Source organism: Aquarana catesbeiana, linkage group LG02 (genome assembly GCF_042186555.1).
Source record: "Aquarana catesbeiana isolate 2022-GZ linkage group LG02, ASM4218655v1, whole genome shotgun sequence".
NCBI classification, from domain to species: Eukaryota; Metazoa; Chordata; class Amphibia; order Anura; family Ranidae; genus Aquarana; species Aquarana catesbeiana.
The window spans coordinates 545,744,940-545,769,321 of record NC_133325.1 but is presented as its reverse complement, the minus strand read 5'-3'; the positions used below and the strand labels follow the sequence as shown (position 1 = coordinate 545,769,321).

Below are 24,382 nucleotides of genomic sequence, written 5' to 3'. Positions count from 1 at the left end.
CCACCGCTAACCGGAGCCGTCGGCAGCGGCGGAGGCGATCCGGTCCTCTCTGTGGCTGGGCATGGAGACGAGTGCAGGGCAGAAGCGACGTCAAGCGTGACATGTTGGGTATCAATTTACTCGTCGTAACATTATCTTTCACAATATAAAAAAAGAAAATTGGGCTAACTTTACTGTTGCCTTATTTTTTAATTCAAAAAAGTGTATTTTTTCCAAAAAAAAGAGCACTTGTAAGACCGCTGCACAAATACGGTGTGACAGAAAGTATTGCAACGATCGCCATTTTATTCTCTAGGGTGTTAGAAAAAAAATGTATAATGTTTGGGGGTTCTAAGTAATTTTCTAGTAAAAAAAAAAAAAAATGTTTTTAACTTGTAAACAACACATCTAAAAAAAGAGGCTCGGTCCTTCAGAGCCGGTGTCTTGCCGAATAAGTTCCAGCGCCTGCGCAGTACCAACTAGTAACAGCCGCCAGAGATAGCCGAAGCTAAAAATCCACAATCAGCTGTACACGGCGCCTGCGCTCTGGGTCCAGGTTCCTTCCCTACCATCCAAGAGGACCTAGAGGGGGAATCTAAAAGAGCCGAGCGCAGCGAGGCCGTGCCCGAAGCGTGGCGAGCCCGCGAGGGGCCCTCTTACAGGCGCCGTCTACAGCTGATTTGGACCTATTCCCCTTCGGCTATTTCCGCCGGATCCTACTGCGCAGGCGCAGTGCCTGCGCAGTAGAGGGGGTCCTTATCCACCGAGTGGAACTTTCTCAGCAGAACACCAGTTCACACTAGGATGACTTGTCAGGTGAGTTAGCCGCCTGACAAGTAGCGTCCTGTTCTGTACAATGGAACCGTTCTAATCGGAGCGACGCAAGTCGCTCTGACTTAGAAAAAGGTTCCTGTACGACTTTGGGGGCTACTTGAGGCGACTTGCATTGACTTCTATATAGAAGTCGTTTTGCAAGTCGCCGCTGCAGTCGTGTTCAAGTCGTCTGAGGCAGTCGCGCTGCAAGTCGTGCTGCCTCAGTGTGAACTGACTCTAAGTGGTTAATGCATAGGATGCTTTAAGGTGAAAAACACGAACCTTTAATTCTTTGTAGCATAGATCCAACAAGGTGTTGGAAACATTCCTAAGAGGTTTCGGTCTATATCGACATGATGGTATATGTAAAGCACGGTGTCATTCGATGGCGCTATGTAAGCACCTATAATAAATAAATGTGTACATAGGTTTACAGAAAGGTGCTTTTACAGGTTGAAAAAAAAGCACAATGCCTCTATAAGTCGTTTTTTTTTTTATTAGGTTCTTTGTGCACGAGCCCTGAAAATAAACTAGATTCCTTTTCATGTTTTTGTCATGTGTCAGCTTTGAACTAAATAGGGTAAAGCTCCTAATTCCTGTGTGCTTTTCTGTGACTTATTATTAGTCCAGGATGAGACCAGGTGCTATAGAAAGAATGGCTCAGCCCCTATTCCAATCCCTCTGGAGCAGCTGCTGACTTAATGTGCTGTATAGTGTTCAGAGCAGCATCCTTCTCCTCAGTCCTGGCCTCCTCCTCAGTCCTGGCCTCCTCCTCATGACGTGTCTCTCTCATCCACTGACCTTGCAGCTCCCCCTTACATAACATGTCTCTGTAGTGTCTCCTTCATGGAGGCTCCTATAACACAGTGGCAGCATTGTGTCTATAATATCTTCATCACTCTCCTGCCTTCCCTATCCCGTCATATACTAAGCACAGAGGGCTTCTAATGATTTCCCTTCCACTTCCTCTTTCTGGTCTTCCGTGTTCTTCATCCCCCTCCTGAATCCCTAACCATTGCACCCTTTCCTCTCTGTCACACCCCCTTTTATCCTTTCTCCTCGCTCTGCAGCTGATCTTTGCTTTTCAGCCGTTCTCCCCCCCCCCCCTTTCTGACAGAACACTTGGTACAGTCGTCACAGGTTATTTAGGACTCTCATCTAGTCTGCGGCTTGGACTGTTCCACTTCGTAGAGACGCGGAGGGGGAGACAGCCGGCTCTATGCATCAATTCAGGAACAGCTGTACGGTCAGTTCCAACTCCCGGGAAAGATGGGGCTTTCCTGTAAAGAGGAGAACGACACGGGGGGAGCACGGCAGATAGAACGGGGGACGGCTAAGGAGGAGTGCCAGGTAGAGGGGGGAATGGTGCAGGAGCAGGAGAGTGGAGCTGGACTGCAGGGACAGCAGTTGTTGAGTACAGAATAGAGGGGAGTCCAGGAGGACCTGAGAAGAGGGGCTGTCACTGGAGAGGTACCTCATGACAGGACCTGGGTGATGGCACTGTTAGAGAAGACTTCACCATTTTATTTACCTTATTTATTTATTTTACTTATGCATTATTTAGATCTTTTTATGAGTTGTGTGCTACGCAGGCGCAGAGGGATCTTCTAGATCAGGGGTCTCCAAACTTTCAAAACAAAGGGCCAATTTATTGTCCTTCAGACTTTAGGGGGACCAAACTGTGGACAGCGGGAGTGAAAATTTTCTTGGCATCAGTGGGAGTAAACATCCCCACATTTGGTACTAGTGGGAGCATTGTTGGTGTCAGTAGGAGAAATGGTGTCCCATTGTTGGTGTCAGTAGGAGAAATGGTGTCCCATTGTTAATGTCAGTAGGAGAAATGGTGTCCCATTGTTGGTGTCAGTAGGAGAAATGGTGTCCCATTGTTGGTGTCAGTAGGAGAAATGGTGTCCCATTGTTAATGTCAGTAGGAGAAATGGTGTCCCATTGTTGGTGTCAGTAGGAGAAATGGTGTCCCATTGTTGGTGTCAGTAGGAGAAATGGTGTCCCATTGTTAATGTCAGTAGGAGAAATGGTGTCCCATTGTTGGTGTCAGTAGGAGAAATGGTGTCCCATTGTTAATGTCAGTAGGAGAAATGGTGTCCCATTGTTGGTATCAGTAGGAGAAATGGTGTCCCATTGTTAATGTCAGTAGGAGAAATGGTGTCCCATTGTTGGTGTCAGTAGGAGAAATGGTGTTCCATTGTTAATGTCAGTAGGAGAAATGGTGTCCCATTGTTGGTGTCAGTAGGAGAAATAGTGTCCCATTGTTGGTGTCAGTAGGAGAAATGGTGTCCCATTGTTGGTGTCAGTAGGAGAAATGGTGTCCCATTGTTGGTGTCAGTAGGAGAAATGGTGTCCCATTGTTGGTGTCAGTAGGAGAAATGGTGTCCCATTGTTGGTGTCAGTAGGAGAAATGGTGTCCCATTGTTGGTGTCAGTAGGAGAAATTGTGTCCCATTGTTGGTGTCAGTAGGAGAAATTGTGTCCCATTGTTGGTGTCAGTAGGAGAAATGTCAGTAGGAGAAATTGTGTCCCATTGTTGGTGTCAGTAGGAGAAATGGTGTCCCATTGTTGGTGTCAGTAGGAGAAATTGTGTCCCATTGTTGGTGTCAGTAGGAGAAATGGTGTCCCATTGTTGGTGTCAGTAGGAGAAATGGTATCCCATTGTTGGTGTCAGTAAGAGAAACGGTCCCCCTTTTGTTGGTGTCAGTAAGAGAAATGGTGCCCCATTGTTGGTCTCAGTAAGAGAAATGGTGTCCCATTGTTGGTGTCAGTAGGAGAAATGGTGTCCCATTGTTGGTGTCAGTAGGAGAAATGGTGTCCCATTGTTGGTGTCAGTAGGAGAAATGGTGTCCCATTGTTGGTGTCAGTAGGAGAAATGGTGTCCCATTGTTGGTGTCTCATTAGGAGAAATGGTGTTCCCTTGTTGGTGTCAGTAGGAGAAATGGTGTCCCATTGTTGGTGTCAGTAGGAGAAATGGTGTCCCATTGTTGGTGTCAGTAGGAGAAATGGTGTCCCATTGTTGGTGTCAGTAAGAGAAACGGTCCCCCTTTTGTTGGTGTCAGTAAGAGAAACGGTGCCCCTTTTGTTTGTGTCAGTAAGAGAAACGGTCCCCCTTTTGTTGGTGTCAGTAAGAGAAATGGTGTCCCATTGTTGGTGTCAGTAAGAGAAATGGTATCCCATTGTTGGTGTTAGTAGGAGAAATGGTGTCCTGTTGGTGTCAGTGGGAGAAATGGTGTCCCGTTGTTGGTGTCAGAATAGTGTCTCATATCAGTGGATGGAATAGTGCCCCAAGGGCCAGATAAAGGCAAGCAAAGGGCAACATCTGGCCCCCGGGCCGCAGTTTGGAGACCACTGTTCTACATCAAATGGAAGGGAAATCATAAAGAAAAAAAAAAAAAGTTCAGATGACATACAAGGAACAATTTTGTATTTATATAAAAAATTGTTATCTAATATCAGTTTATTGTCCAAGTGGAAGATTGAAAAGACTGTTTGATGTGCCATACACTTAAAGGTTCGTTTCTTTAAATAACAAACATGTTATACTTACCTGCTCTGTGCAAGGGTTTTGCACATAGCAGCCCCAATCTTCTTCTTCTAGGGTGCCCCGGTGGAGCTCCTGGCTCCTCCGCTTCATCGGGTGCCCCCACGGAGAGCTGCTTTCCCTGGGCGCACCCGTGTGGGTGCGCTCATGAGTCCTGCTGCTGCGTCCATTGACGCAGACAGCAGGACCCGCCCCCGCCCCCCACGCCCATATCATTGGATTTGATTGACAGCAATGGGAGCCAATGCTATCAATCTATCCAATGAGGATAGAGACAGCGTTGGGCTTGTGCTCGTCGCTGGAACGATCTGGTTCAGTTAAGAAAAAAGGGGGCTCTGGGGGGCTGCTGCAGCACAGAAGGTTTCTCACCTTAATGCATAGAATGCATTAGGGTGAAATACCTTGAGACTTTACAACTCCTTAAGACCCCTTTCACACTGGGGCGGTTCGCAGGCGCTATTGCGCTAAAAATAGCGCCTGCAAACCGACCCGGAACAGCCGCTGCTGTGTCTCCAGTGTGAAAGCCCTGAGGGCGGATGCTAGCAGCATCTTCGGAGCGGTGAAGGAGCGGTAAATACACCATTGAAATCAATGGGGCAGAGCGGCAATACCGCCGGCAAAGCGCCTCTGTAGAGGCGCATTGTGGTGGTTTTTAACCTTTTCTCGGCCGCTAGCGGGGGGTAAAACCACCCCGCTGGCGACTGAAAACCGCCGCTAAAATGACGGTAAAGCGCTGCTAATAATACCGCCGACGCACCTCCCGCCCCAGTGTGAAAGGGGCCTTAGACCCCTTTCACACTGGGGGTGTTTTTCAGGTGCTTTAGTGCTATAAATAGCGCCTGTAAAGCGCCTGAAAAATGCCTCATCTGCAGTCCCAGTGTGAAAGCCCGGGTGCTTTCACACTGGGGCGCTGCGCTGGCAGAACGTTAAAAAAAGTCCTGCAAGCAGCATCTTTGGGGCACTTTAGGAGCGGTGTATACACCGCTCCTAAAGCGCCTCTGCCCATTGAAATCAATGGGTAGTGTCGCCGAAGCGCCAGCAAAGTGCTGCGGCAGCGGCACTTTTAACCCTTTATTCGGCCGCTAGCGGGGGTTAAAAGTGCCTCTAAAGTGACAGTAAAGCACCTCTAGAACTAGCGGCACTTTACCGCTAACGTGGCTGCGATGTCAGGGTGAAAGGGCTCTTAAAGTGTTTTCCCCGTTTTACTAAGTTTCATATCTCTAAATGCTGATGTGAAATCATCCAGCACTGATTTAAAAAAAAATATGTTTCGGGTTTACTTTTCCCTTTTTGCGTCAAATTCCTGGTTCCCCTGAAGGCACTGAAGGATCTGCCTTCAGGGAGATCCTGTACTAAAGTCCTCTTGAGCCAGAAGTGGGAGTGAGTACCTGTCAAAATCAGGTACTCGCTCCCTCCCAAAAGGTGCCAAATGTGGCAGCAGAGGTGGGGATGAGGAAAACAAGCGGAGCTTTCCCTTTTGGGTGGAGCTCCGCTTAAGCTGGGCAGACTTCATCTAATGCTTACACTGTAGAGCAATAGAGTCATTTGCTGTTGAAAAAACCTTTCTCCCAATGAGATCAGATCTCAGGGGAAGGCTTTTTATTTTATTTTTTTAAAGTAAAGATGAGTGTAATGCTGTACTGTACATGAGCAAAACAAGGTGCATGACGTCATGCATTCCATCTTGAATAACATAATTAAAGGGATTTTGAAGGATAATATTTTTTATGTGAAAATATTATAGGTTATACTTACCTGCTCTATGCAACTAACCTCTTCTTTGGCAGTCCCCCGCCAGCGCTGTCTACATCTTCCTCCGGGTTCTAAGAGGGCACCCATGCATGCGTGCTCGAGAGCCAGTCTGTGTTTGTCAATACGCACACAGTGACAGTAAGCCACGCCCTGCTCCCTCCTCACTGGAGTTGGACTGGCAGCAGTTTCAGTTTCTAGGAGAGCAGTGCTGCAGCCAGGACAGCGGTGGATTTTTGGAGGAGTCAGGTAAGTATTTAGGGATGCGGGTAAAACTTATAGTGGGGGGCTTTTCACCTTGATGCAGGCAATGCATTAGGTATAAAAAGTTTTGACTTGATGATGGTGCGGGAGCAGGGACACTGGCTGCACAGAGGCAGCCTGAAAAAGGGGTTCACAGGATAGAAAGGCAGTGTGGACATAGGTGAGTGTGCTTGTTTATATGTAATGTATTATATATTATTGCCATTTTTTGTGGGGTGGTGGGTGGCAGGGGAAACCTCTTTAATGACTACATTGAATTATCCACTTTCCACCCAGACTAAACACAATCATTTCGATGAAATCGGTAATCTTTGCTTGAAAATCAATCAACAACACAGTATGCATCTTATAAGGTCATGAAAAATGTTACAATCTCACCATGTAATACTGGGACCTGCCTAAAGAACAACTAAACCCTTCTATCCTTTACAACCAAGGAAGATGCCATCTTAGACTCTGTTTGATCTACGGTTACCCTGGTGCTGCATGGTTATGACAGTAGCCATTTGATGGCTTGACAGTTCGGTCAAGAGCACAACGAATCATGACAGTTATTATTCATGGAATACCTTGTTTTGGGAAACAGTTAAAGCAGTTGAAAACCCTTCCATATACCCAGTGAAGTAAATGGTCTTGGTTGATACACAGATGAAACAAATCCTCCTACATGCGTTGTACCTGTTTATCTGCGGCCATTTCTTCTGTAAATTGTTCTAAATAAACACAGATCAATATTTTTTTTCTCAGCAGTGGGTGGGGATCTGAAGTCTCATGCTTCAGATCACAGTGATGAGAGTTCTGAGCCCTGATTGGAGGGAAGGGACCCCCTTCACAGCTCAGGATATCAATCATAGGCTATGTGCTGAAGCTCTACTGACCATTACCTTTTTACCTCTTGTGTCAGGAAAATCTGTCAGAAGTGACTGATGCAGATACCAAAGGAACCAGGCTGCAGAGCGAAATCAAACTTAATGCTTTGGATAGAGACAGGTACACAGTTTAGAAGGATGTGCTTTGTTCATATTACATGTCTGAGGTTTACAACCACTTTAAATCGATGGGTTTAGTTCCACTTGAATTTATCCAATCAATTTGTGTCCAGTCGGGCAGGCCCTTGCACTACATAATTGTTGGCAGATCTAAAGGAGGTTGTACAATCAGATTGTAACAAGTGTTTTGTGCTTTAGATAATTCATGGATACAATCGTATTATCCTATTATGTGAAGAATTGTTTGATCAGATTGTTACATTTTAGGCACCATTAGGATTGAGGAGAGATTTGGCACAGGTTAACTGCATGCATGCAGAAGCAGTAAAGCCATGGTGGTAATAAGAAACAGTTGCTCAGCATTATGATATGGCCTTGTTCCCATGGGTTTACTACAGCATATGCTTGTGCGAGGGCCATGTTTACCTGCATGGGGATGCACAGGTGTTCTGAATGCAAACAGTGTGCATTCAGGGCCATGCACCCACATGGGTGTCAAATTAGGAGCAGGGGCTGTATCCCAATTGACATGAAGAGGACAGCCTGTACAGGGATGCATGAAAAACCTGTGCAACTATGTGTGGGTCATCACAACCCTCACACAGTGATGGCTAGTCTCTGGTATATAGAGAGAGTCTTCCTTGTTTAAATACAGTGTGTGGCGGACATGGAATTCAAATACAATGCTGGTTTAATGCAATCAAATTTTATTTCCCAGTGAATAACCTCTTCATTACTGTTGTACCATCCACTACCAAGCCAGTGGCTTTAAACCTTTTGCTGCCAGAGCTGTTTTTGCACACATATTATAATCTTAGGCTTGAAGAATAATCAAACCTTGAAACATATATTTTCTGGAAGCAGGAACCCTGAAGAATAAAATGGTGGTAGCTCAATTTTTTTTTATGTCACACAATATTAGTGCAACCGTTTACAGTAAAGATTACACTAAAGTTAGTTTAACCACTTGCCTGCAGGGCACTTTCACCCCCTTCCTGCCCAGGCCAATTTTCAACCATGTGAATTTTTTTATAATGTTCTTCACACAAATAGAGCTTTCTTTTGGTGGTATTTAATCACGTTTTTTTATTTTTTACAAAAAAAAAAAAGACCGAACATTTTGAGAAAAAAAAACCTTTTTTCTTAGTTTCTGTCAGTAAATTTTGGAAATAAGTAATTTTTCTCCTTCTCTGATGTGTGCTGATGAGGTGGCACTGATGGGCACTGATAGGCTGCACTGATGGGCACTGATGAGGTGGCACTTATGGGCACTGATGAGGCGGCACTTATGGGTACTGATTAGGTGGCACTGATGAGGAGGCACTAATATGCGGCACTTATGGGCACTGATAGGTGGCACTGATATATGGCACTGATGAGCACTGATGGGTGGCACTGATGGGCACTGATAGGCGGCACTAGTGGGCACTGGTAGGGGGCACGGATAGGTGGCATTGATGGGCGGCACTGATGGGCAGGACTGACAGGCGGCACTGATAACCAGCACTGACTGGCATGACTAATGGGCACTGATTGGTGGCACTTGTGGGCACTGACTGCTGGCACTGTATTGTAATCAGGGCACTGGTGATCAGTGCCCCAATTACATGTCTGGAGGAGATTACATGTCCCCTGTCAGTGTGAGGCGATGAGAGACGATTACCAGCATTTCCGTGTTTACATGTGACCCGCTGTGATTAGAAACAGCTGATCACATGGTTAAAGAGCCATGGCTCTTTACAGAGATCGGGGTGGGGTTGTGCCGTGTCCTAGCAACACGGCGCAGCCGCAATCGTGGCTCGTGATCAGGAGCGGCCGTTTGGGTGCGCCGTCATATGACGTCCACCCAGAACGAGAGCCGCACCGTCCCTCCGTCATTTGACGGTGGGCGGGCGGCAAGCTGTTAAGTGCACGCAAATGCATATGATGCTGTATATTACCCATTTCTGGTAAAATAGAAAAGATGAGGTTATGCTTAGTAAATAGATACCCCACATGTCAAGCCTTAAAATTTTGCATGCCCGTGAAACTGTGATAAACTTGCTTCAAAAGCTCTTACAGGTCATTAATTTGGAATTAAAGGATAACTAAATCCAAGAACAAAAATACAATATATTGCATATTACAGTTCCTAGATGTGGTGCAGGGCCATAGATATTTTTTTTTCCTGTGGGAGGGGTTCTTCCTCAGACTCCTAGAGGAAAATAGGCGGAGCCACAGCAAGCAAGCAATTGTCAGCGGAAGCTGCGGTGCCCCCAATACTCTTGGAAGGGGGTTGGACCCACCTATCCCATCCTTATCTACGTCCCTGATGTGGTGGATGCGATAGCTTTCTTTTTTTCATAGTAAAAACATTTTTGGCAAATATGGAATATACAGCACCTTGAAAAAGTATTCACACCCCTTGAAATTTTCCACATTTTGTCAGGTTACAACCAAAAAGATAAATGTATTTTATTGGGATTTTATGTGATAGACCAACACAAAGTGGCACATAATTGTGAAGTGGAAGGAAAATGATAAATGTTTTTCAAATTTTCTTTACAAATAGCTGAAAAATGTTTGCATTTGTATTCAGCCCCTTTACTCTGATGCTCCTAACTAAAATCTAGTGGAACCATTTGCTTTCAGAAATCACCTAATTACTAAAAAGAGTCCACTTGTGTGTAATTCAATCTTAGGATAAATATAGCTGTTCTGTGAAGCCCTCGGAGGTTTGTTAGAGAACCTTAGTGAACAAACAGCATCATGAAGGCCAAGGAACACACCAAACAGGTCAGGGATAAAATTGTGGAAAAGTTTAAAGCAGGGTTAGTTTATTAAAAAAAATCCCACTCTTTGAACATCTCATGGAGCACTGTTCAATCTTACATCCAAAAATGGAAAGAGTATGGCACAACTGCAAACCTACCAAGACATGGCTGTCCACCTAAGGTGACAGCCCGGACAAGAAGAGCATTAATCAGAGAAGCAGCCAAGAGGCCCATGGTAACTCTGGAGGAGTTGCAGAGATCCACAACTCAGGTGGGAGAATCTGTCCACAGGACAACTATTAGTCGTGCACACCAAAAATCTGGCCTTTATAGAAGCATGGCAAGAAGAAAGCCATTGTTGAAAGAAAGCCATAAGAAGTCCCATTTGCAGTTTGCGAGAAGCCATGTGGGGGACACAGGAAACAGGTGGAAGAAGGTGCTCTGATCAGATGAGACCAAAATGTAACTTTTATGCCCAAAAGCAAAACACTATGTGTGGCAGAAAGCTAACACTGCACATCACCCTGAATACACCATCCCAACCTTGAAACATGGTGGTGGCAGCATCATGTTGTGGGGATCCTTTTCTACAGCAGGGACAGGGAAGCTGGTCAGAGTTAATGGGAAGATGGATGGAGTCAAATACAGGGCAATTTTAGAAGAAAACCTGTTGGAGTCTGCAAAAGACTTGAGACTGGGGCTGAGTTTACCTTCCAGCAGTACAATGACCTTAAACTTACAGCCAGAGCTACAATGGAATGGTTTAGATCAAATCATATTCATGTATTAGAATGACAGTCCAGACCTAAATACAATTGAGAATCTGTGGCAAGACTTAAAAATTGCTGTTCGCAGATGCTCTCCATCCAGTCTGACAGAGCTTGAGCTATTTTGCAAAGAAGAATGGGCAAAAATGTCACTCTCTAGATGTGCAAAGCTGGTAGAGACATCCCCAAAAAGACTTGCAGCTGTAATTGCAGTGAAAGGTGGTTCTAAAAAGTATTGACTCAGAATACAAATGCACGCCTCACATATTTATTTGTAAAACATTTTGAAAACCACTTATCATTTTCCTTCCACTTCACAAGTATGTAACATATGTCTATCATATAAAATCCCAATAAAATACATTTACGTTTTTGGTTGTAACATGACAAAATGTGGAAAATTTCAAGGGTTATGAGTACTTTTTCAAGGTACTACACATGTTGGTCTTGCCAGAAATAGAGTGTCGTTACTTCCTATTATCTTAATTACCCTGCCTCTCATGTACAGAAGATGAAGAGTTATGGTCATGTTTGTAGTATACAGTTTACTGATCTAGCAGTTCTACCATGAAATGTAGATATACTAACGTACATGTTGTGGATCACAGCAGGACAACATTGGATCTGTGGGGCAGGTGAGTATATAAATTGAGGATAACCCTGGATAATAGGTACGAGTGGGAAAAAAATGGGAGAAAGGTGAAAGTGAAGTTCATTTTTAAGCTGAAGTATATTTCTTCGACCATTCATTTGAAAATTTGGTTTCTTGATATTTTAGAAGTGGGTCCACAAATCATTTTTAATGTTATTTTGATTTCAAGAACATTTGTATGATTTTTATACAATTTTTTAAGCATTGTCTTTAACCTATAATAATATTCGATTACCATCCCTTGTCCCTTTTCAGATTTCCGAGGCTCTCAGTTTCATCCCCTGCAATCAGCCAAATCTTTCTCTGGTACCCCTCATAGTCTGAAGCAACTGAACCGAGAACTAAGAACATCAATGGAGGGCAAATATAAGGAAATAGCAGAGGTATATTACAACTGGAATTGCTATTCTTTTACATTTTCTCTCAATGTCCTGATTATGTGAAACACAAAAATGTGCATTAGTGTGTACTCTTTAGGGGCTTCTTATAAGAGACTATTCAATAGTCTTTTGACTCTACCTTTACAGTTTTATATCCAGCTTTTTTGGTCTTAACAAAGTACACAAAGGTACACAAAACTGGGAGGCATTCTACAAATAAGTGTATATGTTAATAAAGCACACCATTCTTTGACGTATAGTATTTAAATGCAGTGGTTCCCAAATGCCAGGCTACAGCCTTCCTGTCTGCTCTGACAGCTACTGCTGTCACCTTCTCCCCCCTTGCAACATTAACACCCAGCATAAACAACTAATGTATGTACTGGAAGTGGAAAGAGAGCCCTTATCTTAACTACATTTGCACATGGTGTGCAATGGTGGTAGAGATGGGTTTATTTTAAATCTTCTCTCAATGTCCTGTTTTCGTGAAACACAAAAATATCCATTAGTGTTTAATTTTTAGTAGCTTCTTATAAGAGGCTACATTCAAGGGTCTTTTGACCCATCCTTTACTAATGTAGGGCATGTTTTTTTTGGTCCTAAACAAAGTACACAAAGGTACACAAAACAGAAGGCATTCCACAAATAAGTTACATAGTAGTTACATAGTAGGCGAGGTTGAAAAAAGACACAAGTCCATCAAGTCCAACCTATGTGTGTGATTTTATGTCAGTATTACATTGTATATCCCTGTATGTTGTGGTTGTTCAGGTGCTTATCTAATAGTTTTTTTAAATTAACGATGCTCCCTGCTGAAACCACTGCCTGTGGAAGAGAATTCCACATCCTTACCGCTGTTACAGTAAAGAACCCTCTATGCAGCTGAAGGTTAAACCGCTTTTCTTCTAATTTTAGTGAATGGCCACTTGTCATATTAAATTCCCTTATGCGGAAAAGTTTCAACCCTATTGTGGGGTCACCAGTATGGTATTTGTACATTGAAATCATATCCCCTCTCAAGCATCTCTTCTCCAGAGAGAAGTTCACTGCTCATAACCTTTCCTCATAACTAAGGTCGTCCAGTCCCTTTATTAGTTTTCTTGCTTTTCTCTGCACTCTCTCCAGTTCCAGCTCATCCTTCCTGAGGACTGGAGCCCAGAACTAGATGGCATACTCCAGGTGCGGCCTGACCAGAGTCTTGTAGAGTGGGAGAATTATAGTTTTATCTCTGGAGTTAATCCCTCTTTTTATGGCATGCCAATATTCTGTTTCCTTTGCTTGCAGCAGCTTGGTGCATGCCATTGCTGAACCTGTCATCTACTAGGACCCCCAAGTCCTTTTCCATCCTAGATTCCCCCAGAGGTTCTCTTCCCTGATTGCACCCTTACATTCCTTGTTGCATTCTTTGTAAAGTTGGAATGCTGATGATGATCCCTCAGCCTTGTATTTTTTGAAGGCCTTCTCCTTTGCTTTCTATATGCATTTTTACGTTGGAGTTAAGCCACCCAGGACTTTTATTAGCTTTTTTAAATTTATTTCCCATTGGGATGCACTGACTAATGCCCTTATTTAATATGCTCTTAAAGCATACACTTTTTCCTTCATGTTCTTTGTTCCTAAGATTTTATCCCAATTTGTATCTTCTAGCAAGGCTCGTAGCTTAGGGAAGTTAGATCTTTTGAAATGCAGTGTCTTTGTATTCCCCTTATGTTTCCTATTAGTGTGATTTATACTAAAACGAATTGACCTGTGATCGCTGTTTCCTAAATTGAAAAGAGCAATGGTTCCCCTAGGGCGGGATTTTAAAGGTGCTAACACACAATTGGTACAATATAAGTAAAAAGAATAATTTTATTACATGACAAAGAAAAATATATACAAATCAAAACAAAAGCATACAATGTACACATATATTTATTCCATTATATGTGTACATTGTATGCTTTTGTTTTGATTTGTATATATTTTTCTTTGTCATGTAATAAAATTATTCTTTTTACTTATATTGTACCAATTGTGTGGTAGTGCCTTTAAAATCCCGCCCTAGGGGAACCAATTGCTCCTTTCTATGTATTTGGGACGTGGTACACCCACAGAACCTACTTCCTGTCAGATTCTCCTTTTTGCTGTTTCCTAAATTGCCCCGTATTTCCACATCCGTGATTGGGTCTGTATTGTTAGTAATCAGTAGGTCTAGCAATGCATTGTTTCTAGTCGGTGCGTTTATCATCTGACCCATGAAATTATCCTGCAAGACATTTTGGAACTGGCGCGCCTTAGATAAATGCGTGGTTCCTTCCACCCAGTCTATGTCTGGATAAATAAAATCCCCCATTATGATGACTCTTCCCATCCTTGTCGCTAATCCAAGTTGTGATAGGAGGTCCGCCTCCGCCTCCTCCCTCTGGTAAGGGGGCCTATAGCATACTCCCAGTATTACTTTCCCCTTAGTTTCATTCCTTTGCAGCTCTACCCATAAGGATTCCACTTCCTCCCCTGTTCCCTTAGTGATGTTATCTCTCACATTCACTTGTACATAATTTTTGATATACAGGCATACCCCTCCCCCTTTCTTAACCTCTCTATCCCTGCGATATAGGGAATACCCTTGAATGGTTGCCAGACAATCTTGAGAGCTGTTGAACCAAGTCTCTGCAATTCCTACAAAATTAAATCCTCCTCGTACAACAGTAGCTCCAATTTTCCCATCCCAGACTCCTGGCATTGGTGAACATGCCACGTAGTTCAGAGCGGTCGCATACTGTCTCCTTATTGGGTGTTCTGAGGTTGCAAATAGGACTTGTTACTATACTTACCTCAGGTTTAGGTGCTTTAGTCAACCTACCACTAATGCCCCCAATACTACCCTCTGGAATATGTTCCGTGCTGACTATCTCTACCTCTGAACCCTCCCCCTCGTTGCCTAGTTTAAAAGCCCCTATAACTTTTCAGCCATCTTCACTCCCAGCAGATCTGCACCCTCCTCATTTAGGTGCAGTCCGTCCCTTCTAAAGAACTGGTGACCGACTGAGAAGTCGGCCCAGTTCTCCAGGAACCCAAACCCCTCCTTACTAAACCAGCTCCTCAGCCACTTGTTTACTTCCCTAATCTCCCTCTGCTTTTCTGCCTTTCTGGTGTGGCTCGAGGTACCGGTAGTTACATAGTAGGTGAGGTTGAAAAAAGACACAAGTCCATCAATGTGTGTGAATATATATATTTCTGAGAATACTACCTTGGAGGTCCTTGTCCTCAATTTCCTCCACCAGATCCGTGATGCGCCCGATATACAACATAGAGTTCGGCGCTTCAGGTCTTTGTGACAGATTGCCCTCTCTGTCCTTCTAAGAAATGAGTCCCCTACCACCAGAATCTGTCTTTCCTTTCCCTTGGATTTACTCCCACCCTCACTGGAGGAGTTACTCCCCTGGCAGCTAGGGCAGTGCTGGTCCCTGACTGGTTTCACCAATGTCACTCAATGGGGCGTACTTATTGGGATGTTCCAGCCCAGGACTGGCCTCCCTGACTCTTTCCCCTCTATCCTTCCTGACTGTCATCCATCTACTCTGCTCTGGTGCTTGCACCTCTTTATTTCCACCCACCTCTGCGATGGCCCCTGCCAGCACCTACCTGGTATGACCCCAACTCTCTTTTAGTATGGAGGGAATTCTCAGTGTTGACAGTTGCTTCCCTATATTCAGAACCTGGGCTTCCAAGGAAAAAATGTGCTTACATTTTGCACAGCAGTATTCGCCCTCGATCAGCTGATCAAGGAACGCATACATGCCGCAAGATGTACACCGAGTCGCAATACAGTACACAGGTACTCAACAATACAATTCACAGGTACGCAACAAGACAATACACAGGTACCCAACAATACAGCCCACGTGCACTCACAGCCCTCTCGCACTCAGGTACTCACAACACTCGTATGCTCATAACACTTGGGTACTAAAAAGTATCAGTAATAAAGCACTCCATCCTTTGACATTTAGTATTCTAGTGCAGTGGTTCTCAACTTCAAGGCCACATCCTTCCTGTCTGCTCTGACAGCTACTGCTGTCATCCCCCTCCCCCAACATTAACACCCAGGATGAACAACTGCTGTATGTACTGGAAGCCGAGAGAGTGCCTGTACCTTAACCACATTTGTGCATGGAGCTGTGATGACAGCAGAGATTGAAGAATGGGAAAACTTGATGAAAGGTGGTACCTTTACCCGAAGTCTACAGTAAGTAGTAAATGGTCCTTACCAGAGCTCCTGATGGTGGAGATGGGTTTCGCTGCGCGATAATGTCAGAGTGACAGCTCTCTGTATTGCCCCAGGAGGGAAAAGTGCAAGCGGGAGTCAGGGAACGGATGAAGCAGATAGGGAACAAGCAGAAGTGTAGTCGATGAATAAGCCAAAAGGTCAGTGATGAGTAGTAGCTGGATGGAATTGGGTAAATGTGTAGTCGATCAACAAGATAAGGGTCAATAACGAGTTGTAGCAAAGTTAAGGACAGCAGCAGGTATGTAAGGAGCAAGATATTAGCTGGAGAGATCTTAATAATATGGCAAACAGGAAGTGCAAGCACATGGCTTAAATAGGAAGTTTATGGGAGGAGCATAGAGTTCAAGGTTCAACGTGGACAAGGAATAAAGCAGGAATGTCCACGGGACCAGACAAGGAGCTGCCCAGCATTTCAGGTGGCACAGCAAGAAGGGCCACAGCCGGACACCACAGGTTCCAGGGTCAGATCCAGATCCTGACAATGCACCAAATACAACTTGACATGACAGCTGAAGGTCAGATGTCCATAGAGCAGGATCCTTATTCAATAAACTGTGCAAGGTGTAAACTGCAGTTACTCACACCAAAACAGCAAAAAAAGTCTGGTGCCAGAAAACTGGAACATTTATAACAATGGGAGTAATTCTTTATGTCTACTTGTGCCCAATAAGCAGCTGTATTGTTGCCATAAGATGATTTTTTTATAACAAAAACAATTAAAATTGCCGTAGACCTGAGGAAGGGCCACGCCCTGATACGCGTTGTCAAGACAACAGCCACTCTTTCTCCTTGCTTCCCTCGGCTTGCTCTCGGCTTGCTCTCCACCATCTTGAGTTCCAAGCCTCTCTTTGAATCTGGTCTCCCTGAGCGTTTGACGCCATGCCCGGGAGTCCCATGCTCACTGGTTCCTATTGGGGCTTGCGTTGACTGTTTCCCAGCCCCGTTTCCACCTATATGACTGATTTTTTGTAGACTCGTGCGGGGGTGTCATTGGAATGTAGGAGGAAGTATGCTGGGTCATCAGGGACATTGCGGTATGTAAATTTTTGTACTATTCGGAGAACTTCTCCCCAGAAGCTCAGAATCCGGGGGCAGGACCAGAAAATGTGTAGCAAGGTGCCTGTTTCTTTTTGGCAGTGCCAGCATAGGTCTGATGTTGTGGGGAAAAAATTATATAATAGAGCTGGGGTTCTGTACCAGCGTGTGAAGATCTTGTAATTAGTCTCCTGGATTTTGGTGCAGAGGGATGATTTGTGCGTAAATTTGAGGATGTGTTATTTTGTTGGTGGTAAAATAGCAGTTCAGGTCTCTTTCCCATTTGGTGAGGCTTGGAGGTTGATATTTATCTGGTGGTGTGATTAACATGTTATATGTCAGGGAAAGTGTGTGTAATATCACTCCTGTCTCTGTACAGAGCTCTTCCAGAGTAGTTAGAGGTTGGCTGTTGTCGTTGGGGGGAGGTATGCTGTTAAGAAAGTGGGAGAGTTGCAGTGCTCTCAGGAAGTCCAGTTGGTACTGGCCATCTGGGTCTGAAAGTTCGGTAAGTGTTGCCCATCTTCCCATATTGCTGAAATGGGAGGCCTGATGCATTCCCACTCCCCTTAACTAGACTGTGGGTCTCACATTCCCGGTTCGAATTGGGGGTTACCTGGTATGGGTCATGTTGGTAGTGTTGTGTAGCACCATGGGGCTCTATGAAAGGGAATTTCACTCTGAGCTTGCTCCAGTTGTGGCCATAGTTTGGTTTCTTTATGTCGGCACCAGTCAATAAGTCTACTGTATCGCGTAGATACAATAAGTCTACTGTATCACGTGGTAGTACGCGCGGATCTCTGGCATGGCTAGGCCTCCGTATTGTTTTGGGAGTGAGAGTATTTTCTTGTGAATTTGGGTTTTATTCTCTGCTCATAAGAAGGTTATGAATGCTGAGTGTATTTGTTTGAAGTATGCTGCGGGTATATGTACCGGTAAAGCCTGTAGGGGGTACAGAAATTTGGGTAGAACCGTCATTTTTAGGATGTTACAGCGGCCAAATCAAGAGTGTAGGCCACTGTTCCATTGGTTTTCGGTCGAGGCTCTACATCGTCTCCCGGTCCACACTAAAGTTGTTTTTTTTCTCCTCCTTCCCCGTTTCTGTGGATTTCATGGGGGATGCATGAGGATTCCATCACTGCAGCAAATCTATCAACAAGCCGGTCCATTGGCCGCCGCCATAAGGTACCATTATAGTGGTGAGCAAGCTGATTGTCTACCATCTATGCAAAGGAGAATTTCAATTGTTTTTTTGTTTTTTTTTAAATCATCTTATGGCAACAATAAATCAATAAATATTCTTCTTATTGATTTTTGCCTGTTTATCTGTCCGCAAAAGACTGACATAAAGAGTGCTTTTCCTTATGGTTGCCATTGATTGTAGTTACTCACACCAAGTCATCAGGGTTCAGTTTACAGAAGTAGGACTAGAAGATGGTAAATTCTGATTAGTTGCTATGGGTATGTTGCTTTGCCCCTTGCAGGAATTATAAAAAAAAAACTAATTTAGGACAGATAGGAATCCTTGCCACTGCTGAAAGATAAGACGTTGGAAATCACTGTCCAATGATAGTAACTGTTCCACTGACACCAGTGATTTGGCAATATTCCTCCCTGGTGGCTACTATCACACTGACATCAATAATTTGAGGACTATTCTTCCCTGGGTACCACAATCTCACTGGAACCAATCATTTGGGGGCTAACCTTGGGGGTAAAGGCCCAGATCCCACTAACACCAAAAACGTGGGTCTATTCTTTGTCATTGTGTCTATTAGATTACAGTAACTTGCATTTTTACCAGGCCCTGGTCTTACCAAAGTTGAAGAACACTGCAGTAGTGGATATTTTACAACCGTGTTTGATAATCTTTTTTTTAAACTTTCATATCACAGTTTGTTCAGTGTTTGCAAGTTCATTGTTCCCTAGGAGCTACAAAGACTTCACCCAGGGTTTTGAAGCCATAATTTTGGGGTCAATTTGTCATACATTTTTAAATTGATGTTTTATTTGTATTTGTTGGACACAGCATTTTAAGAACACTGTAGGGTTTATAAAAAAAAAAAAAAAAAAAGCATGGTAGAGTGTTTTTTTCAGATACTCTTCCTGAACCCATATATGGTGCCCCATAGAAAGAAGGGAAGAATTGAATTCTTTGGTGTATGTGTAATGTTTAGTTCGATTTGTTGATTTCTCTCACCAACAGGCTTTTTTTTTCAATATGAGGTAAGGTGAGATGGCAAAAGAAGTCAAGAGCTCCACTTTCTGGCTGTATATGACAATACAAAAAAATGCATATGTAGTATTTTATACTTCATTCACCCTATAAAAAACAGATTCCCATTTCTGCTTCCCAAAAGCAAATGTACAACAACCGAAATGAACTTTTTCCTACTGTAAGTAATATTGCAATATTGTATTCTACATTAATTACAATCACAATATTTTAATATTAGTAGCAGTTTATTTCCTTGGTTTTAGAACCCTATCCAGCCCTTTTTTAAACGGTCTATTGACTTTTAATCTTTTCCATATGCATATTTTGTTTATTACATATTTACTATATTTAGCCAGAAGGTGGGGAGCACTGGAGTCTGTTGACGGCAAGTTTCTTGCAGTTATACCTGCTATGCTGTAAAGGAAATGTAGTTTATTTCCTGCTGTCCATTCCCTGTCTCTAGTTTATACAACTCCTGTATGTGTGGAGTACCTTATAAAGAAATGCCATCCTCATTTTAAAGGATAGGATCACCTTTTGTAACATGTTACACGTCACACCCGTATATAGGGTGTAACATGTTACTGTGGTCCAGTCCCCGCACCCTCCCCCAATCCCTCACTGTGACAGAGGGTGGGAAATCTTCTCCCCGCACCCGCTGTCTCAATTTTAAAACAGCACGGCTGTTCGGGACTCTACCCACACAGCAATGTTCATTCACATAGATCTGTGAATATGGCAGAGGGTTTGTAGTTCTCAATGAACTGCAAGGGAGCTGATAGGCACTCTTTTAGTTCATTGATTCTTCCTGCAATTCAGTAACTGTCTGCCTGTATGATCCACTGTACCCACTGCACCCACAATCGCACATTTTTTTACCTTCAAAATCATGTGCATATATTATTTTTTTACAAAAGGTTAACTTATTCTTTAAAAGCTACTTCCAAAATGGGTTATATATTGTGTTTTTTTTTTTTTTTTTAATTCATTAAAGTGTATTTAAAAAAAAAATTGTGTAAAATGTAAATATAATATATATAATATTTATATATATATATTTTAGCAGAGGCTCAAGATAAGAAAATGGAGGTTGTTGCAATTTTTTATGTAACAGGGCATTTACGCAGCGATTTTTCAAACACAATTTTATATATATATATATATATATATATATATATATATAATGTTTGGGGGTTCTAAGTAATTTTCTAACAAAAAAACACGGATTATTACTGTATGTGAGAGAAGTGTCAGAATTGGCCAATAGGCAAGTGGTTAACACAGAAAGTATTAGCCTGTCTCACTTCAATTTACTACGTAGAAGCCATGGTTTCCAAACATTACGCTGATGATGGCCAACTAGCCAGAAATAGCTGTATGCAATTTGGAATAAATGGCTCTATAATATTAGGCTGTATCCGTGCTATAAACCGGCGGTGGTTTGACGCACAGGTGGCCTAGGTGCAAATAAGGAATGATTTGCATGTACTGTCAATTTTTATAATATAAAGTTTCAACCCCTTATTTTGAAGTTGTGATTAAAGTAAGACATGCTAGCTTCTCTTTTAGGAAAGATACTGTGCTTTGCATTGATTACTGTTTAGCCCACCTCACTTATCAGACCACCTGTCTAGCAGGACCAAACTCACAACTGCATAGATATAGCAAGCATTTCATGCTTCTCCTGAACAGCACTGAATTTAATGGTAGGTATATACCACAGTTCAAACTAACCTAAATGAATAATAATAAAGTGCTAATACTGTGCATGAAATATCTGTGCAAAGAACAATTGAAATAGTGAAACATATTGAACAAGCATGTAGCCAGTGAAAGTTCAAATAAGTGTGGAAAATTGCATGTATAAAGTTCCAATTGCAAAGACTCCTTCACAAGTGCTGCTGTGCTAACAAACATTCTTTGATGGTCTTTGATAACGCCCTGTGGGAGGGGCGAAATGCGTGAGTCGCAGACTACAGCACTGCAGTGACATCACGTCTGATATACGTTGGAACGCAGATGAGGTTGTGAGAGAACTTGCTGCTTCCTGGAACAAGCGGACTGTCTTTTGGTGCTACATTCGTTCGCTTTTAACTATGGAACATTGTAAGCTTGATTCCTACTGAATAAATAAGACGTACTACACTATGTGGGCTCTCTCTCTTTATGTCCAAGTTTGAAACATCACAGGAAGAATTGTATCTTGGAGTTGGCATCTCATCATCCTGCTCACCAGACTAAGCCTGTTTGACCCACACGCAGTACTGCTTAAGGGGTCCATTGGATCTGGTGAGTCTAACCATTTGGTGGAGCACAATACCTTCTGTGTGGATATCAATTACTATTGCAGCACCTTGGGAATTGTTAGCACAGCAGCACTTGTGAAGGAGTCTTTGCAATTGGAACTTTATTGATGCAATTTTGCACACTTATTTGAACTGTTTCAATATTTTTCACTATTTCAATTGTTCTTTGCACAGATATTTCACACACAGTATTAGCACTTTATTATTATTTATTTAAGTTTGTTTGCACTGTGGTATTTATATATATATTTTTAAAATTTTTGACCTTTATCATGAACAGCAGCGTCAAGTCTAATGCCGTGTACACATGAGCGGACTTTCGACGGACTGAACTCCAAAGGACTTTTTTTTTACGTACTTTCGACGGAGTTCTGACAGAGTTCTGACGCAACGGACTTGCCTACACATGATCACACCAAAGTCTGACTGATTCGAACGTGATGATGTACGACCGGACTAGAATAAGGAAGTTCATAGCCAGTAGCCAATAGCTGCCCTTGCGTCGTTGTTCGTCCGTCGGACTAGCATACAGACGAACAGATTTTTCGATTGGATTCGAGTCCGTCGGAAAGATTTGAAACATGTTCTATTTCTAAAGTCCATCTGATTTTTCGACAGCAAAGGTCCGATGAAGCCCACACACGATCGAATTATCTGGTGGATTCGTTCCGTCGGACCTTTGCTGTCGAAAAGTCCGGTCGTGTGTACACGGCATAACACTAATTATTATATCTAGTGCAGGTGATTGACTGTTTAATAGGTAAGTATAACATGTTTGTTAATTTTATAGAAAAAAACAAGACTTTACAAACGCTTTAAGGGCAGGAACTGATGGTAATATGCAGTATGTAAAAGGCTGTGTAAATTGTCAGCACTGTATAAATACCTGAAAGCAATAATTTTTCTTTTCTTTAAGGAACTTTTCAATCGCTCCCTTGCTGACAGTGAAATGCGTTCTGCTCCATATGAATTTCCAGAGGAGAGCCCTATTGAGAAACTTGAGGAAAGAAGGCAGCGGCTAGAACGTCAAATAAGCCAAGATATCAAGTAAGGATACATAAAATACTATAATGATTAGCTAATTGTTCATAGAGAAAGAACCAAGTACAGATATAACTTACAGTATAAGTTAGTAGAAAAAAGAGCATGTGTTTTTGTAATGTACTGTATATAGAAACAAAGCATTAAGGAAGAAGTAAATGTAACGTGAGTAGGGGAACTAATAAATTGCAAGACATTTAAAAAGTGATATAGAAAGCGTATGGTTAATGGTGATAAAGAACTGCACATATAAATTCATTAACTGTTTTTTTTATGTTCTTTCTGTCCTCTCCTGTTTTTTTCCATAGACTTGAGCCTGATATTTTACTTAGAGCAAAACAGGACTTTCTGAAAATTGACAGCAGCTCGGACTTACAGTGAGTGACTCCTGCCAATCTCTGACCAAACATTTACCTATTTAACACACGGCTTAGTGTTCCTCTAAGTTTGGGGCAATTCACACCCATGTCATTTAGTGCTGGTAACCCATGTGCAGATATTTTCCTTTTTTCAATGGTACTTATTTACATATACGCAGCCTTATGTGTGTTACACACACTGACCAATAAATTCAATGTCTGTATTTTCTTCTATCAATGCAAATTATAATGGCAACAAATATCTATGCATCATGACATGCATCAAAAACGCACCTAAAAAAATGCAACACAAAAACATAAGTGTGAATCCAGACTTATCCTTTCTCTTTGCCTGTCATTACAATTTTATTTCTATCATGTTTTCATTCACCTCTTTCTCTTTTTATTTGTTTCCATCTCTTACTGTCCTTTCTTTCTTTTTTCTTCTCATTTTGCTTTCTCAGGTCATATAAAGAGGAAGATGAAGATTTTGTTGATTATTTCTCAAAAGAGTTTCCTATTGAACGGGAATATTTAAGAGTGTCCATTGCGGGTGATGAGAAATGTGGAGTAAGTATGAAATGTAGAGAAAGATAAATATTCTTGCTTTTCTTAGCTAGGTAATGTTATAATAGGTCTATATTATGTCTATACAGTATATTCCTGGAGATACTGGAATGTAATGATAAGGCCTGCAGTCGAATCAATGGGGAACCTAGCATTTTTTAACGGCTAAGTTCACCTTTAGAACATGTTACACTGGTATTTAGGGTGTAGCATGTAACATGTTCCAGCAGCCCCCCTCACTTCTCATGACAGTGGGCAAGGGTTCTCCCTCTCAAACGCTGTCACATTTAAAATTGGTTCGACTGTGAGGTTCTGCCCACACAGCCGCATCATTCATTTACAGAGCTCTGTAAGGCTCCATTCACACTTGTGCGACTTATTCAATTTTGGACATCAAAGTTGCATGACAAGTCGTTCCCCATGTTTTCCAATGATACCTATTCATATATGGGTGACTTAAAGTTGCAGCAACTTCAAAGTAGGTTATGCACTACTTTGGTCCGACTTTCATGCAATGAGTGCCATAGACTGCAATGTTAACCCTCAAAAGTTGCATGAAAGTCGTACCTGAATGTTATACATTACAACTTGTGTGCAACAGTTGTCCAATATCACTGCTCAAAGCCAAAGTCGTATCCAAGTTGTACCCATCAAAAGTTGCATCAAAGTTGCACCAAAGTTGCCTTAGGCT

General features: G+C 42.6%; 1 protein-coding gene across 6 annotated transcripts in view; it reads left to right on the top strand.

Annotated features, from left to right (window-relative positions):
• AMPD2 (adenosine monophosphate deaminase 2) overlaps positions 1 to 24,382 on the top strand; it is a 334,786-nt gene that overhangs the window by 82,266 nt on the left and 228,138 nt on the right. For 2 of the 6 annotated variants that reach the window (XM_073615888.1, XM_073615890.1), the window contains exons 2-5: positions 11,771 to 11,898; positions 22,641 to 22,771; positions 23,074 to 23,142; positions 23,589 to 23,694. In XM_073615888.1, the coding sequence (XP_073471989.1) occupies positions 11,771 to 11,898; positions 22,641 to 22,771; positions 23,074 to 23,142; positions 23,589 to 23,694 (434 nt within the window). The other 4 variants (XM_073615889.1, XM_073615891.1, XM_073615893.1 and 1 more) reach the window with 4 other exon arrangements.